Source organism: Protopterus annectens, chromosome 4.part0 (assembly GCF_019279795.1).
Source record: "Protopterus annectens isolate FY-2018-M chromosome 4.part0, PAN1.0, whole genome shotgun sequence".
Classification (NCBI taxonomy): domain Eukaryota; kingdom Metazoa; phylum Chordata; order Ceratodontiformes; family Protopteridae; genus Protopterus; species Protopterus annectens.
The window spans coordinates 190366878-190384874 of NC_056733.1; the positions used below are offsets into that span (position 1 = coordinate 190366878).

At 43.0% G+C, this 17997-nt stretch overlaps 1 protein-coding gene across 6 annotated transcripts in view; it reads left to right on the top strand.

Moving 5' to 3' along the window:
• TMC6 (transmembrane channel like 6) overlaps positions 1–17997 on the top strand; it is a 1104128-nt gene that overhangs the window by 1014359 nt on the left and 71772 nt on the right. For all 6 annotated transcript variants that reach the window (XM_044068185.1, XM_044068183.1, XM_044068186.1 and 3 more), the window contains one exon: positions 9213–9346. In XM_044068185.1, coding sequence (XP_043924120.1) covers positions 9213–9346 — 134 coding nt within the window. The remainder of the gene's footprint in view (positions 1–9212; positions 9347–17997) is intronic.

Below are 17997 nucleotides of genomic sequence, written 5' to 3' on the forward strand. Positions count from 1 at the left end.
AACAGGCTTTTGCATATCTTTTGTCAAATAATTAAAACAAGATAGAGTCATCTGTTAAATTTGCTAAAATCACAAGATCAAACACTTGAAAACAGATTTAAGAGAAAAGCGACATTCTAACTTGTTAAAGAGTTATCATTTAATAAAGTAATCCATTTGTATTCCTGATACTCCATTCTATTTACAATTTACAATGTCACTGTCACGTAAACGTACATATATAGATTCAAGGACGGAAAACAAAGAACTGCAAAATATCACTGTTTAAACATTGATGCATTGCATTACATGGATGACTTTTTTGTATATTTGTGAAGTTTTACTTGAGCTAGCCAAATGTTCTATCGGAGCACTTGTAGCATTCTCAGAGGTGCATCTTATACAAGTAATGCACCAGTTAACACACAACTAGGTCTGTATCTGCATGCATTACCCTGTGTCATTTTGTATAACAGTATCTCTCACCTTTTCCTCTAGAACCAATAGAAAGGTAACCCCATTTACAACTTTAAAATTGTAAAGGTCAGTCTGCATTCCATTTTGCAGCCATATCTCTTCTAAAATTGTGCCATTAAGTAACACCAGTACTGCCTTTGTACCACAGTATTTGATGCCAAATTCTTTGGTAGAAGCATGTTACTCATAGAACTAGTACACCAAGTGAGCTTAGTACCAGCACTGTATAGCATTACAGCATCCATTACCCTCATGTGTTTGGTGCAGCCATGACCCCCATAAGCTAGTGCAAAGCTCAACACAAAGATCTACTGTGTAGTAATAGATGCTACTCAAGTGTCCATCAATACAGCTATGTTGATTACAGACTAATGGATCAGTTTGCAGCAGTGCTAAATTGTCACCAGTATATGTAAAAAGTACAGTTGTGTACACTTACCATAAATGTAGATGTTCGAGTGTATTCACTGGTGCAGTCATCACACTTGGGTTATCTGCCTGCAGGTACCCTCAGTCGGCCCGAATACCAGAGTTTTGGGATTTCTGCAGCTGATGCTGTCACCTCTTCCATGACGTCAGTACGTCAGGGGTATAAAACATGCAGCCAATGCCATTACATCAGTTTTTCTTGCCCCAGATGTCAGGAGCCCCCAAAATAGAAAGCAATTACATGGTGTGGAACACCTCCATAGGTTCATAGGTTGGTACTAGGCTATCAGCCCTAGGGCCTATACAAGCCTTGGCATAACAATTCCCTGGCTATTTCTTCCCACACTATTTACTTGCCTGGACCCATGTCTAGCAGGGCGACTGACGTGATCCCCAGGGTGAATTTCCTTTCTCCCATCAATCGTCAAGGTTCCTTTTGAAGAGGGCCAAAGAGGCACTCTCCTTGACATGTATGGGCAATCTATTCCAGAGTCTGGGGAGTCTCTGGGTTAGGAACCTATCCCTCCAGCATGTTTTGTTTATTGTAATGACAAGGTTTAGATCCCTGGAGCGTGTGGCTCTGAGGGATTGGGATTTCTTTAAGTGTAGCATGTCCAACAGCTCTGGGTTTGACATGGTCTTGTATGTTAAGCAGAGATCGCCTCTGAGTAGACGATATGCAACAGAGTATAGATGTAGTTTTTTAAGGCGGTCAGCATAGGGCATCTGCTTTAGGCCTGTGATTCTTTTAGTGAGGTATTTCTGCAGCCTTTCCAGTTGTTGCAGATGTCTTGAGAGGTACATACCAAACGGGGCATTGTATTCTGTAATGGGTCTAATGAGGGATGAGTACAGTGGGACAATGACCTCCTTTTTTTCTGGATGAAAAGCCCTTAGTGATGAGGTGTGCCACATAGAAGGATATCCTGACTGTTGTGGCGATGTGGTTATCAAAGGCGAGACCACTGTCCACCTGTGTCCCTAAGTCTCTTATCACACTTTCGGTGTTTAGTGTACTGCCACCTAAATGGTAATTCATGGATACATGTTTTTTCCCAAAGGGGATAACTATACATTTCTTGGCATTGAGCTTGAGCCCATGGCTCTGGCACCAAACATCTGTTTCTGTAAGGCCCTTTTGTAGAGTATCCACATCATTTGGGGATTCATTAATGGCTCCCAGTTTGCAGTCATCTGCAAACTTTGTTAGCCAGAGTCCCTTAGTGTTGGCCTGTACTTCAGAGAAGTAGATGCCAAACAAGAGCGGTCCCAGGACTGAACCCTGAGGTACCCCACTTGTCACTTGTCTGGAGCTGGATTTGGAGTCGGCTACTTTTACAGTGTGGGTTCTATCAGTAAGCCAGTTAGCAACCCATTGGGTGACGTAGGGATTAATGCCCAGCTTAGTAAGTTTATCTATTATTCCAGAGTGGGGGATGGTGTCAAAGGCCTTGGCAAGGTCTAGATAGGCTGTGTGGACCATCTTACCCTTGTCCATGGCTCTGGAGACTGATTCGAAGAAGTCAATCAGGTTCAGGAGACAAGCTCAGCCCTTCACAAACCCAAACTGGGTGGGGTCCAGTGTTTGAAGGTTGCCAATGTCTTTGTTTATAAGTTGCATGATAATACGCTCTGTGGCCTTGCAGATAAGGCTTGTCAGACTGATGGGACGGTAGTTTCAGGGATCCAAGGTGGATCCCCCCTTGTGGAGTGGGATAACTGTAGCTCTGCACCACTCAGTGGGCACGAAACCTGAGGTGAGGCTATGATTAAACATGACACTTAGGTGAGGTGCCAGTTCATATTGTAGTTCATGTAGTACACAGCCTGGGATGTCATCTGGTCCCATGGATGCTGTATTCTTAGCTTTGGAGAGTGCGTTTTTTACCTGTGTGGCCATTATTACAGGAATTTGGCAATCTTCTGGTATTGAGATGGGCCATTTAGGGGGTGAGAGGGGGTAAAAAGTAAATAGTAAATACCATAGCCATAAGATATAGCCAAAAGAGGATAGGTAGAAAGTCTAGAAAAGTCAGGGTGCTGGAGAGAGGGTAACCAGGACTACAACAGTGAATACACTCGAACATCTACATTTATGGTAAGTGTACACAACTGTACTATGTTCTTCATGTTTCACTGTTGCAGTCATCACACTTGGGTTGATTCCCAAAGCTGAAGAATGGGTGGAGGCAGTCAGGAAGAGTTGGGGCTGGCTAGTATGCCCTGCAGGACTGCTGTTGCAAAACCCGTCCTGGATTTGGAAAAGATAGGCAGCTGGTAATGCTTGGTGAAGGTGTGTACAGAACTCCAGGTAGCAGCTTCCAGGATGTCCCTGGTAGGGACTCCCCTGAGAAATGCTGTAGAAGTTGAGGTAGCCCTAGTGGAATGAGTTCTGATCCCCTGTGGGGTAGGTTTTTCCATGGTGTTTGTAACAGAAATGGATGAAATGTCCTATCCATTTGGAAATGGTTTGCTTTGAAATGGACTTGCCCTCTGCCCCTGTAGCAAAGCTGACTAGCAGCTGGTCAGATTTTCTGAAAGGCTTAGTCTTGTCAAGGTAGAACCTGAGCTGTGTGTGCACGTCCAAGGAGTGCAGGATCCTCTTCCCTTTATTCTGAGAATTAGGGAAAAAGGTTGGTAAATGGATGGATTGGTTTAGGGCATAAATGATGGGTTAGTCCTGATGGACCCTGTCAGCCTGGAAAATAAAGAAGGGTTCCACAGCCATTAGTGCCTGTAGCTCAGACACTCTTCTTGCTGAAGTGATGGCTAGAAGTAAGGCTGTTTTCCAAGAGAGGAATTTTAACTCTGTTGTAGCAGCAAGTTCAAAAGGGGGAAACATGGGCTTCTCTAGTACAAAGAAAAGGTCCCAGGCTGGGGTAGGAGCTTTCCTCGGGGGTCTTAAATTGTTAGCTTCTCTAGAACTGTTTGGTCAGATTGTGAGAAAGGAGAGGTGGCTCTGTATTGTATTGAGCTGAGATGGTCAAGGCATGAATCTTAATTGATGAGAAGGAAAGGCGTTTGTGGAGCAGCTCTGCTAGGTAATCTAAAGTTTGAGGTAAGGAGGCTATGCACTTTCCTAGAGACTGGCTCCAAGAACATATCTTTTCCACTTTTCTGAAAAGGATTTCCTAGTACTAGGCCTTCTGGCCTCAAGGATGACATCCAGCACCTGTTTGGTGAGGGTTGCTGCTGTTGTGTTCAGGGAAGAAGTCAAGTTGCAAGGTTCAGTGTTTGCAGCTGAGGATGCAAATTCTGTCCCTCCTGCTAGGACAGCAGGAAGGGAGGTCTGATGTAGGTGCCAGGGTGGCCCTGCTGTCATTCTGCACTGGAGTGGGTACCAGTGCTGGCGTGGGCAATCTGGTGCGATAGGGATTGTCCTTGGTCTGTCCTGTTTGATCTTGAGTAGTACATATGAAAGGAGGGGCAGAGGGGGAAAGGCATACATTGAGAGGTGTTCCCATGCAAAGGATAGGGCATCCACTCGCCATGCTTGGCTGTGGGGATTTCTGGTGCAAAGTTTGTTCAATTGATGTTTTTTTTGGGGGGGGGGCTAAGAGGTCCACCTCTGGAGTCCCCCACCTGTTTTGATTAGAAATTTGAATGAGTTGGGTTCCAGTAGCTTTCTGCTTAAGTTGTCTGCCAGTGTATTTTGTTTGCCTGGCAGGAATTGAGCTTGCAGATTCACTTTGCTCAAGGCTGTTTCCACAGGGCTGTGGCTAACCTGCAGAGTGAGTAGGAATGAGTCCCCCCCTGCTTGTTTATGTACCACATATCTGTGGTGTTGTCTGTCTTTATCAGGAGTTGTCCTGGAAGGAAAAGGTATTTGAAGGCTGTCAGAGCATTCTGTACAGCTAACATTTCTTTTTGTCTGATATACAGGTGAATTCGTCTTGGGCTCCATTTGCCTTGAATGCATTTACCTGTCATGTGAGCCCCCCATGCATAGTGTGATGCGCCTGTTGACCAGGTTTGGGCGGTTGTGATTTCTTTTCATTGATGGTGTACCCCAGAGAAGTTAGAAGTCTCTACATATGCCAGGTGCTGAAGGAGCAATTCCTGGCTATTCACCTGAATCAGGCAATCACCCAAGTATGGGCAAATTTCAATATTTCTCTGCCTGGAGTATGGAATGGCTGGAGCCAGGCACTTTGTTAATACCCTGGGTGCAGAAGATAAGCCAAAGGGAAGTGCAAAGAACTGATAGTGCATAGAGCCTGCCCTGAAACGTAAATATTTTCTGCAAGATTCCCTAATGGGGATGTGCACATAAGCTTCTTTTAAGTTTAGGGTGACTAGCCAGGAGTCCTTGGCTAGCATAGGAAGCAGCTGTTGTAGTGTAAGCCTTTTGAATTTTGGGACCACCAGGGAGGTGTTGAGAATAGACAGATCCAGGATAGGGTGTTATGAGCTCTATTTTCTGGGCACCAGGAACAGTCTGGAATAGAAACCCTTTCCCCTTTGCTCTATTGGAACAGGTTGAATAACCCTGATACTGAGTAGAGAAAGTACTTGCTTTTGAGCCTCTGCCCACTGGTTTGGAGAAAGGTCTGGCACCCCGCTTGGGGTTGGTAGTGAGTGAAAGTAGAATATGTATTCTTGGGATACAATGCTTAGGACCCATTGGTCCTGGGCAGTGGACATCCCATTTTTTAGCAGGCAGGGTGAGTTTTCCTCCTAGGGGTGCAGGTATTTGAGCATGGCTGAGAAGAATGATAGACAAGTCATTGTGAACTTTTTCCATAAGGGGGTGGCTTACCACACCCAGTTTTAGAGGTGGGAGCACTCCATAGCTTAGATCTTTGCATACCCTGAGACTGTAGTCTTGGTGGTCTGTTGCCCCTGGGTTTGGACTGAGAAGGCCTGGAAGGGACTGGAAAGGACCAGTTTTTAGAAGGCCAATGCCTACTGAATCTAGGTGGCTGTACCTGTAAGAAATCTTTAACAGTTTGCATAGATTTAGCTTTTATCTCCATCTTTTTAAGAACTTCTTCAGGTTTTGTGCCAAACAAGTGTTCCTGGTTTAATGGAGCAACTAGCAATTTTGCTTTGACATGGTCTGGCAAGATTTGTTCCTTCAGCCAAGCATGCCTTCTCAGTACAGACCCAGTGACAGCAGCCCTGCAGGATGCTTCTAAGGCATCAAAACCACCCTGCAAAATATGTTTACTAACTTGGTTTGCAGAATGCATTAACTCTTGTAAATCTTTATTCTCTGCACAATCTGTAAGCAACAACATTTTCTGTTTAATTAGTTCCATGATATGCTTCTGATACTTCAACATGTGAAACTGGCAATTTAAAGCCCTTATGGCAAGAGTTGCAGAGGTGTATACCTTCTTACCCCATCTGTCTAAATCTCTAGAATCCCTGTCCAAAGGGGTAGGGTTTTTGGCTGTAGTGGCTTTAATATCTGTAGGTCCATGGGAAATGGTCTCTGGATCCGCAGTGGGATTCTTAGAGAAATTTGTGTGAGTCAGGTACTCTGTAGTACCTGTCAGGCTTTCTAGGAGCTGGAGGTAAAGAATCAGGAATAAGACTGGACTCCATGAATACATCATCTACAATATCCAGGACAGGGGGTATAGCTAGAGGCCTGTGCTGAGGCAAGTCTAAAAATTCTCTGAGTCTCTTTTTGGACTGTGGGTAGTCCTGGCATTCCCAGTGGAAAGGCTCTCTTAAGGTATGCAAGGTTTCACCAAAAGAAAAGTCTTCTGGAGGGGAGGCAGAGGGAGTGGAATCCTCTGCATCCAAATCCACATAGGTAGATAAGGGAATGTCCTGGTAATCGGAGGGAACAGAGTCTTCAGATTCACAGTCTGTAGAATCAGAAGGAAAATCAATCCTTTGTCTTATAGAGGGGGAAGGCTGGCTTCCCCTAATTAAAGTTATAAGGTCTTCAGCCATTCTAAGCATTTGTTTCCATGGCATGGGAGCTTGAGCATGTGCTTTGGTCATTGGTTTTCTAGGTGGAGTGCAAACTCTGGGCCTGAGAAACTTGGTAGTTTTAGTAAAAAATGAAGATGTCTGTATAATACAAACATCGGAAGGTTGGAATACACCCTCAGAAGCCGGTGCCTGCACAACGGCTCTGGACTCATCCAAGGTAGAGACATCCGCAGGTTTAATAGTCGAAGAAGCAACTTACAGTATACCGGACTCCGAATGGGTCTCAGCTGAGGTCTGCGAATCTGTAGAAGCGGGTATCGGGCTGCGAAAGCACCTCACTGAGTACCGGCCCATGCGGTCTGTCCCTGTCTTTATCCTTACATTTTTTCAGAAGATCGGTAATTGGATAGCTTATCAAAGCCATTTTGGAATACGGAGAACGAGAGTGAAAAAATTTGCGACAAAGATAGCCCAATGAATAGTTCGGGCATTAAACAAGGCACAAAACTGACAGCGAGGAACATCGTGGTCTGGGCCTAAACAGGTGATGCAGTAAGAATGAATATCTCTGTGAGGTATTTGCTTTCCACAGGCAAGACAATTGTTAACTTTTTCTGTCATCGGTTAGAGCAAGAAAAAAAGATCTCCAACGGGGTACTTAGCTTTAGAAGACTTCAGACTTGAAACTTGAAAAACAAAAATTTCAGGTTGTGGCCAGCCGGCACTTGGAAACTGCTTCTGCTTCTGCTTCAGGCTCCCACGCCGCAAGAAAAACTGATGTAATGGCATCGGCTGCATGTTTTATACCCCTGATGTACTGACATCATAGAAGAGGTGATAGCATCTGACGCAGAAATCCCAAGACTCTGGTATTCAGGCCGACTGAGGGCTACCTGTAGACAGATAACCCAAGTGTGATGCCTGCAACAGTGAAACATGAAGAACATTGTTTTATTCCTCAGTGCTGTTGTGTCTTTCACAGTATTAATTCTTCAGGATCATGTTTTCACTTGTACATTCTCTACCACACTGTGACATACCATATCCAAGCCAAAACTTATAACAAGCAGAATCTAAGTAGACTCCCTGTATCTGAAGGTGGAGTCCATATCAACTTACTGAAAAACAATATACAGAAAATCATGACACTTGAAGGTACACTGTTTCAATGTCAACATGCTGAAATGTTAAAATCAGACCTACACTGGACTTGCCACCACCCCGCCAAAGACAACATTTTAGCACTGGTTTCATAGTTTTCACTAACAGGGAAATGCGATTGATTATTCATTGGTTGTGTTACTGGCAGAGTTTACATAGTGTAGTACATGTAGATTCATAGATATTCCAAGACCACTTTGTCTCATGACCATTCTGTCCTTACCAGTACCCTCCCTTAGGTTGAACCATCTTTCTTCAGGAGGGCCATACCAGTTAATCCAAATCAAAGAAAATATCGACAGCAGAAGCACCAAGGCAGGCTCATAAAAACCTTTAATAATAAAGTAAAATGTTAAAAGCTCAAGTGAGATGTTTGAGAAAGACACTTTGATTGACTGGCCTCATTTTTTGTAAGTTGAGATATTGCTTATTTTATGAATGAGTCATGGATACTGGATACTACAGTTACATTCTGATTGGTTGTTGTCATGAATGTTCATTGGTTGTCGAGATACCATACTTTTGGTGGCAGTATGAATATAGGATCTGAGGAAGGAAATATTCCAAAAGCGCTTATCCTTTTTTATTATTTTTACGTATCTCATTTGTGCTTTTAAATTTTTTCTTTATTATTCAAGGTTATGAGCCCTGCCTTAGTGGTTCTGCTGTCGATATTTTCTTTGATTTGGATTATTTGTTCTTTAGCGGGACTTTCGGTTTTCTCTGTATTGTTTTTTAATACCAGTTAATCCAGGAGTAAATTTGTGGATACCCATCCAATTGTCCAGCTTATGATTAAAGAAAAATTGTGAGTTGCACTGTTTAACATGCAGGGGGATTATTTCCAGGAGTTTGGGAGGTGCTGGGTTATAGACTTGTCCCTCCACTGTGTTTTATTTGTCTTTTGCTGAAGATTTAGGTCACTGGTCCTAGTGTTGGTGGAGAAAATGGAGTTGTAGAGAAATAGATGGTCCAGGACAATTGGTTCTCTAATTGTGCAATAAGAAAAACACAGATCTGTGATGATGGAGAAATACACTATTAGTAGATATTTTGAGTTCAACATTGTAAAGTTTCAACATTTTGACATTTCATGATGCTTTCAGTATTAGTGCTATCTGTTTGCTACTATTAAGTAAGTTGTCATGTACCCATTGGAAGGTGATAGCTACCATATTAGTAATATCAGTGTTTCTGTAATTAACAACAGTAATACAAAATCTTTCTTGCATCCATTGTGAACTCTGGCATTTATTTTTTAATTGTTTGTCTTGCAGACCAGTCTGATGATGAACTGCAAATCTCCCAGCAAGCCATGGTGTGCTTGTCACATGAGTACTGTCTTCATTACTCTGCTGTGTTTCCCTTCATTCCTTGGGGCAGCAGTGGCCACAACGTACTCAATTTGGTCGTAAGTATCATCACTGTCAAGAGGTCAAGTAAATTCTATTTTGAGTGTATAGATTATATGGCCTTTCATCTAGTGTCCTTTCTTTGTACTGCTTATCTGAGTACTTCTGTTTGATGCATGTCAGACTTCCTACTGGAATTATTGCAGTAAATCCCATTGGACCTGAGCCTTTGTCTTGCATGTTAAAGAAGAAACCTAGATACATATGTCTTATTATTGCAGAAAACTAAAATACATAAATTATGATTTGTGTGCACTCTTTATAATTGAGCATTGCTTTGTCATTGTCCGAATATAATCATCATTTCTATAAAATATCAAATTTTTGTCAAAGGTCCATTATCCAGTCTCAACCAGACTTACAGCACAGACACACCACAGTATTATGGGAAAATCAGATTTTAACCTCTTGAAACTAGTAGCATAGAAAAAAACAATCATCTTGATATAAACAAAAATCCAGTGCATTATCCATTCTAAAATATGGGAGGATCAAGCATGCCAATAATAAGTCATATGCCAATGCCAGTGCCTCAGTCTTCTGACTGTTTCTAGATTGACCAAAATATTGTATGCGACTGTTAAGCTATAAAACTCGAGTAATTATCTTTTCTGATTAAACATGAGCCCCAATTTATCATTCTACTATTACACTATGAATTCTAGCACAATAAACCAGAAAAATTCTCTGTCATACAACTTTTATTAAAGATACCTTCTATTTCCTTAAAATACTAGTAACTCACATCATATCTTCAGCACTTTAGCCACCAATAATGTGTTTCCAGACTGAAATTCCATCTCCAAGTCAGAGTCCAATAAACATCTGTATAACCATTTAGTCTCCTATGTGCACTCCAAGGAGCCTTCTCCAAATTTTAAAAAGTCCACTATAATTATCAAATAAACTGCTTCCCCAGATGAAAACCAACAACATTTTTATACTGCCATTATAACTGTACCAAAAATATGCACAAGTTCAATTATTCTTAGCAGTAAAAAAAATGATTTGATGTTGTTAATCTTCATTCAGTCATTACTGATGGGGTAGTAGGTTCCATCCTTGGAACTGAGTCGGCCATATGCCAACCTTGCGTTGGCCAAAAACTCTTGTGCTACGATGTTACCCAGCATGCCCCTCTCCCTGTTACCTCAAATCTCGTTGCTGCATTGCCTAACAGCTGTGTCAAGCCACTTCTCTTGAGCTAAGTATATTTGTTCGATATTTTATCAGATATTTCAAAATTTTACCAAGTTTTATTAATCGCCAAGTCTTTATCTTACCCTATCTCATTATTTTTCAGTATTTCGAAATATTTCTTACCGTTTTAGGTAACCTTATTACTATTGCTGGTAATCTCTTCTTCTTTACCCCCTTGGCTAGCCTCTTTCATACCATTGTTGGTAATTTCTTTCTTTCTTTGAATAATGATGTCTGACAAAAAAGGAAGTCCTGGTTTTTGAAAGGTGTTTAGATGCACATGTTTTGTGTGTATACTGTTTGGGTGTCTTCCACCTCACTGTTGACCCTGTGTGGGATATGTAAGAATTTTTCTACTCATACCTTCAGTGAGAAGAAAAGTAAGTGATTTTAAAGGGCCTCCTAAAAACTTCCTTCAGCGAGGCTCTCTCTGGGCCAGAGGTTTCATCACCTCCTTTGAAGCCCCACAACAACAAAAAAAAAAGTCATGCTGAGACGAACTCGAGGTCTCTTCCATCGTCTCCCGCTGGAGACTTTAGGAACGGAGACTCAAAAAGTTAAAACTGACAGAACCATTGGAATTGACTTTATCTCTGACAAACATCCACACACTTTTTGGCTCTGAAGCACTCGGTGCGGACCCCTTCGGCACCGAAGACCTCAGCACAGACCTATTCGGCACCATCTCTGGAATTGGTGCAGACCTCTTCGGCACCTGTCATGGTGCAGACCTCTTCGGCACCAACCAATGGTGCAGACCCCTTCAGCACCAGCCTTGGTGCAGACCCTTTTGGAACCGATGTTCTTTCTGGTTCCGACCTCTTCGGCACAGATGGTTTTACTGGTGCAGACATTTTCGGCACCGACCTCAGGGTGCAGATGCCTTCAGCACTGACCTTTGCAGTGCAGACAACCTCTTCGGCACCGACGACCTTGTTCTCGGTACAGATACCTTCAGTACCATCTCTGATGGTGCAGACCTCATTGGCACCAAAGTTTTTGGTGCACACTACCACTACAGCACCGTTATCTTTGGTGCAGACATCCTTCGTTCAAGCTAGGATCAGGACTATCTATGCAAGAAGCCTCTCTGAGCAAGATATGCGTCTTTTTGATCAACTGCTTGTGGCCAGAGGAATTTCTACCTCCAGGACATCTCTCTCCTTTGGAGTTGATCATTTTCTCCACAGATTCCAACCTATTCTCCTGCATGTCCCACTGGTCATTTCTCAGGACAGTAGCTGTGCTGTTGGTATGCCTCTGCTTCGCAGCCCTCTTGAGACTCCAGACCAGGGGGCTGGTTTGTCTGGGTGGGGTGTGCCCCCGGTTCCAAGGTTGTCATGCTTGGTTCTGAGCTCCCATCCCTCCTCAGGTGGGCCAGCCTTCCAGGACATGGAGATCTTATCTCCTCCTCTGGGCTGCAGTTGATGAAAGCCACTCCTGTTGGGCACTGGGCAAGGGAGTCTCAGGATACCCTCCCTCAGGAGACCCCTTCTACACTGTCCTCTCCAGAACCTCCCTCTGAGGAAGCACATCATAAGAGCACATGCAAGAGGAAGCACGTGGACTCCCCGGTAGAGTCCTTGGTGGAAGACACAGATTTCGATGATGGGGAAGAGTCCCCACGGCCACCCCCTGATGAGGTGATGAGGTGTCCTTTGGTGACATCCTCGATACCCTGACACAGAGGTGATCGGAAGTCTTCCAACCCATCCTCAGAGGAGTCTGTGTTCCTGCAGGCTTTCCCTGCCTGGCCCCCCTACCTCCTGGGTTACTCCACCTGCCAACAAGCTTGTCCGGCTCATCATGCAGCATGCATGGATGGCTTCTGACACCACTGAAGCTATTGTCTGAAGGCCAGATACAATCTTATCTCCCCCTGAGAGTGATACCCACTGGTCTAATTGTCTCCCAATAGATGCCATGGTGGTGGCAGCCACAACTAAAAAGGAACTGGCAGAAGAGAGCCAGACTATCCATCCACCCAACAAGGAGTCCTGGGCAGTGGATAGATTAGGGAAGCATGTTTTCGCATCATCAATCTTTGCAGTCAGGTCCTTGGACATTTTGGCACATTTCACCAGGCTTCAAAGGGACTTTATAACTGAGCTGTCTGAATCCTTGGCTGGAGCTGACTCTGATGAGGTCCATGACAACTGTCCTCACAATTGGCCACCCTTGAATTAGTCTCCAACTCCTCCATGCGCCTGATTTCTCACACCACAGAAAGAGCAGCTAGAGTGGCGGGTGTAGGCATAGTCATGAGACGGCATGCCTGGATGCGCCTTTGTGACTTTGCGGACCCCTTCAAGGCTTCCTTACTGAATGCTCCCATTGAAGCCTCTTCTTTGTTTGGACCCAAAGTAAAAGACACACTGGCTAGATGCGAACAAGAAGGTAAGACCCTATCTGCCATTGGTGTCCATTTCTCCTCCCCACAGAGATTCTGTTCCAGAAATCAGAGGAGTGGAAAGATGTGGCATAAGAAATCACAGGGCCCTTTCCATGATGCATGTGCCAAGTTCTCCCCCAGGGACAGAGGGGTAAACTCCAATGGAAGACGCCCCTTTCGGGGCAGGGGAGGTCCGTAAAACCAGGGTTCCAGGGATTCTTTCTCTGGTCATCCCTACCAGCGCTCCTGAAGGGCAGCCCAGCTGTTTACCTCTGGAAGCAGTTGGTGGGGGGCATTTCTCCTTGTACCTTTCTGGCTGGCAAATCATAACCACAAATTCTTGGGTACAATGTATAATCTCCAGAGGGTATCACATCCCCTTCAATCTTTGTCCTGTCTCCATCATAAACTAAAGGGAAGAAGCAGCACTACAGATATCAAAGCAAAAAAAAAAAAAAAAAAAAAAAGTCATCCAAATAGTCCCCCCACACCAGATAGGATCCAGATTCTACTCAAGACTCTTTTTTAGTGCCAAAAAAGAACAAGGACTGGAGACCAATTTTGGATCTCAGTCTGTTAAACAAATTTGTAAAGGTACAGAAATTCCGGATGGTCATAGTGCAGTCTATCCTTCCACTGTTGGAAAAAGATGATTGGATGTGCTCTATAGATCTTCAAGATGAGTATTGCCACATAAAAATGGACAAACCATCGAGAAGATTTCTTCACTTCTGTTCAGGAGCCAGTCATTACCAGTTTTGAGGACTGCCGTTTGGACTCTCTACAGCCCCAGAGTGTTCACCAAGTGCAAAACAGTCGTCACAGCCCAACTGCGACTTCAAGGATTCCAGGTGTTTCCGTATCTAGACAACTGGCTCATTACCACCCCCCACGAGGCATCTACTGGAAAAAGCCCTGGCATGCATTCTTCACACAACACAAAGCTTAGGCATTTCCATAAACTGGCAGAAGTCCTAGCTTACCCCTTCTCAGTCTCTAGAGTTTATTGGGGGTTTTCTAGACACAAGAAATTGCACAGACTCAAAGGTGCAAACAGGATTTAATCTCGTGGATGTCACAAAACTCTGTACAGTGGTCTCATCCCTTCACCCCCCATCGGCCAAGGCTACAGTGACCACACATGTCTCCCTGATGGGGTGGGGGGGGGGGGCTGTTCCACAGAAAAGACAGTCCAAGGCACTTGGTCAGTACTAGATGTCCATCTGCATATCAATGTCCTAGAACTGAGGGTGACGCTTCTAGCAGTGCAAGCATTCCACTCAATCCTTCCATCAGGGACTATTGCAATACAGTCAGACAACATGTCAGTAGTCTGATACATCAACAAGCAAGGTGGAACCAAATCATACCCACTATGTCAGGAGGCCATGAGGATATGGCATTGGGTGATAGCTACCAACAGTTTTCTGAAAGCAACGCACATTCCTAGGAGCTCCAACATGATAGCAGACAAACTGAGCAGGTGCATTCTCCAACCTCATGAGTGGTCCCTCAATCCTCTAATGGCGGTGGAGCTTTTCAACCACTGGGGCTATCCTTGCTGTGAACTCTTTGCTTCTCCAACCAACCACAAATGCAGCAACTACCTCGCCCTGATCCCCCCGTGGGGACAGTCACCCAGGGATGCTCTAGTCCACAATTATCTGTCTGGTCTACTTTATGCATTTCCTCCTCTCTCCCCTCATTCCTCAGTTTCTGAAGAAAGCCCGTCAGTTGAAGAACAAAGTAATCCTCATTGCACTATATTGGCCTTGATAAATCTGGTTTCCCCTTTCTTTGGCCTCACCTGCTAGCTCGACCGTGGATTCTCAGTCCAACACCAGAGTTGATCTCTCTTCCACAGAACCTGATTCCCCCCAACATGACCAGCCTGAAGCTCACAGCTTGGTTCCTCCACTTCCTGTGATTGCCAGGCAGCATGACTTTTCTTCCTCAGTGCGTGACATACTTATTGCCTCTCATAAATCTTCCAGCAGACTAACATATCTCAACAAGTGGAAAAGATTTGCCATATGGTTAAAAGAAAAACATAGATCCTTTCTCAGCTCCTATTTCTCTAGTATTGGAATACCTCTCAAATCTTTTTCAATCTGGACTATCAGCTTCTACCATTCGAGTTCACTTGGCTGCTATATCTAATTTTCACAACATTACCAAGATTCCTCAATTATGTCACACAAGTTGTACAAATCTTTCTTAAAAGGTGTGATTCACTTGAAACCCCCCATTTAGAGAACCAACAGTCTTGGGACCTGTCATTAGTGTTACAAACCCTGACAGCACCTCCATTTGAACCAGCATCCTCTTGCAACCTCAAGTTTCTATCATGGAAGACTTTGTTTCTGGTCACCATTACTTCTGCCAGACATATTTCTGAACTCCAGGTCTTGTGCATCAAATGCCCCTATTTGGTTTTCCATAAAGATAGAGTATCACTGAGAATTAATCCATCCTTTCTGCCTAAAGTGATTTCTGCACTGTCTATAAACCAAACAATTGACCTGCCAGTTTTCTTCCCTAATCATTCATTCAAACAGAGGAAAGTATTGCGTACATACCCTAGACATTCACAGACAAATCTGTTTTTATTTGGACAGAACTAGACCTTCTCGCAAATCAAATCAGATCAGTTATTTCTTGCCTTTTCTGGACCTAGATTAGGATGTCCCGTTTCTAAGGTCACATTAGCTAAATGGTTGAAAGACTGTGTAACATTTATTTACAGAAAGCACAACATCCCTTTAACTCGAACTGTAAGGGCCCATTCTACAAGGTCAGTAGCAACCTCTGCTGGCTTTCATGCTAGAGCTTCTCTAAATGACATCTGTGCAGCTGCAACTTAGGCCAGACCTCATACTTTCATCACTCATTACAAATTGGATTTGGCCTCTAGAGGAAGAGCTTCCTTTGGTTCAGTGGTGCTCAGGAATGTCCTTCCATGAGGGCCTCCCAGGAATAAAGGTAGCTGGGGACTCTATCCCAACAGTAATGACTGAATGAAGATTAACATCATCAGATAAAGAAGTTATGTCTTACCATAACATTCCATCTATGTTGTTGATCTTCGTTCAGTCATTGCTTCCCACCCTCCTTCCCCCTTCTGAAGGTTTCTGGTGGATCTCATTGTCCTACAGGTCATTTTGACCAGAGGTAGCCTCTGCTTCTTTCTACAACTTGCAAACTCGATCTGAGGTAACAGAGAGAGGGGCATGCTGGGTAACATTTTAGCTCAAGAGTTTTTGACTGACGCAGGCTTGGCATATGACCGGCTCGGTTCCAAGGACAGAACCAATTACCCATCAGTAATGAGTGAACGAAGGACTGACTGGTTGTTTCTGCATGACTGAATGAAGATCAACAACACAGATGGAACGTCATGGTAAGACATAACTTCTTTTTTTACGAAGATCAACAACATAGATGGAACTTTATGGTAAAGCATAACTTCTTTTTTTTTTCTTTTAGTTGCCATCAAACCCAGACATTCAACAAGTCCAGTTATTCCATCACCTCCTCTAACGTGATACCTGTATTGCATTATATAGATGTTTTTAAGTTTTGTATGTTAAAATATATATTGCATTATATAGATGTCTTAAGTGCTGTATGTTAAAATGTCACCTTCACATTTCCAGTTGCATATTCCGAGTATCCAAAACGTTAATGCTAATGAGGTCCATTTTATGTTGCATTACTGATATCAGTTACCCCACAGTTTAATTTTAGTTCATCTGTACTATTTCAACTTTCAGGGAACCCAGACAGTTGTTGAATTGTTAAAAGTTTTATTATTAAATTATTTAGCCATATTTCAACCTGCTGTCATGGGAATCCTACATCCCAATAAAAAAGAACAATAACAATTTAACTGTTATATAATTTTTGGAACCCACCCCATAGTGTTCCATATACCAGATACCCCATATGCAACTGGGACTTCCCCTCCACATAATTGCCTTTTGTCTACTATTGATAAAAAATATGTCGACTATAAAATAAGTAATAACTATCTTCCAGTTCAATATCTTCTTTGGCCAGCTAATCCAATGGAATCATTACAGTTTACAGTGAGAAGCTAAGTCATCCAAACATACGGTGTCTGAACAAACAAGAACCTGTGTTGGCATGCAAATTTTTAGTTAAAGAAAATCAATAACATTTAACTTGGCTGTCATCCTCTTGATAGTAATAATAATGCAACCCTTTTCAAGCATCTTGCAGCTGTGAGTTATCTAACAAATGTATCAAGTATAAAAGGAAATTGCAAGCTATGCAATAGCTGATCACTCTTGAAACATCTTAGCGAAGCTCTTTAACATTGTGCTTCCATGATCAATCTTTGAACCAGCCTTACCTATTTTGTGGTACACAGTCATTTATAATAGACCACAACAGACAGACAAGAGGTTTATTAAACAAAAGGTAAGTGAAAACATGTTTCAGCTGTCATTGATGAAGACAGCTTTAACAGACTTTTTTTTTATTTAAGTAAAGCTTCCTATGCCTTCTAAATTGATATATAACAAATTAGATTGCACAAACAAGGAATTATAATTAAAAAGTGAGTTAAAACAAATTAATATTCAGAACTGACTAAACAGTCCCATAGACCAACTTTTAAAATTAATTCTGAGTTTCAAAGACTGTTGCCATTGCAGCTGTCTGTGCTTAAAGAAAAAACATGATGTTATTTGTATAAATCACTGTTGCTGTAATCATTACGTTAGGTATCTCAGTCATAGGTGGAGACCCAGTGTCCAGTTAGACTTCTAAAGTTTTCATCCTTCACCCTCTGAACTGGCTGATTCAGCCATCCCACAGACATTATGTTCCCAAGCTGGTGATAGCCCATACTATCTTCAAGATCTTCCAGCTGGCAAAAGGTTCTGCCTTCAGGTTTCAGGAGTTAGGCAGCTAAGTACCCTGCCAGAGACCTTTGCTTCTATTTTTATAATATTAATAGCAGTTGTGTTGCTTAAAATTGGTATTTTGTCAGTATGAAAACCAACATCTATGTTTTGCAAGTTATGTCAGCCA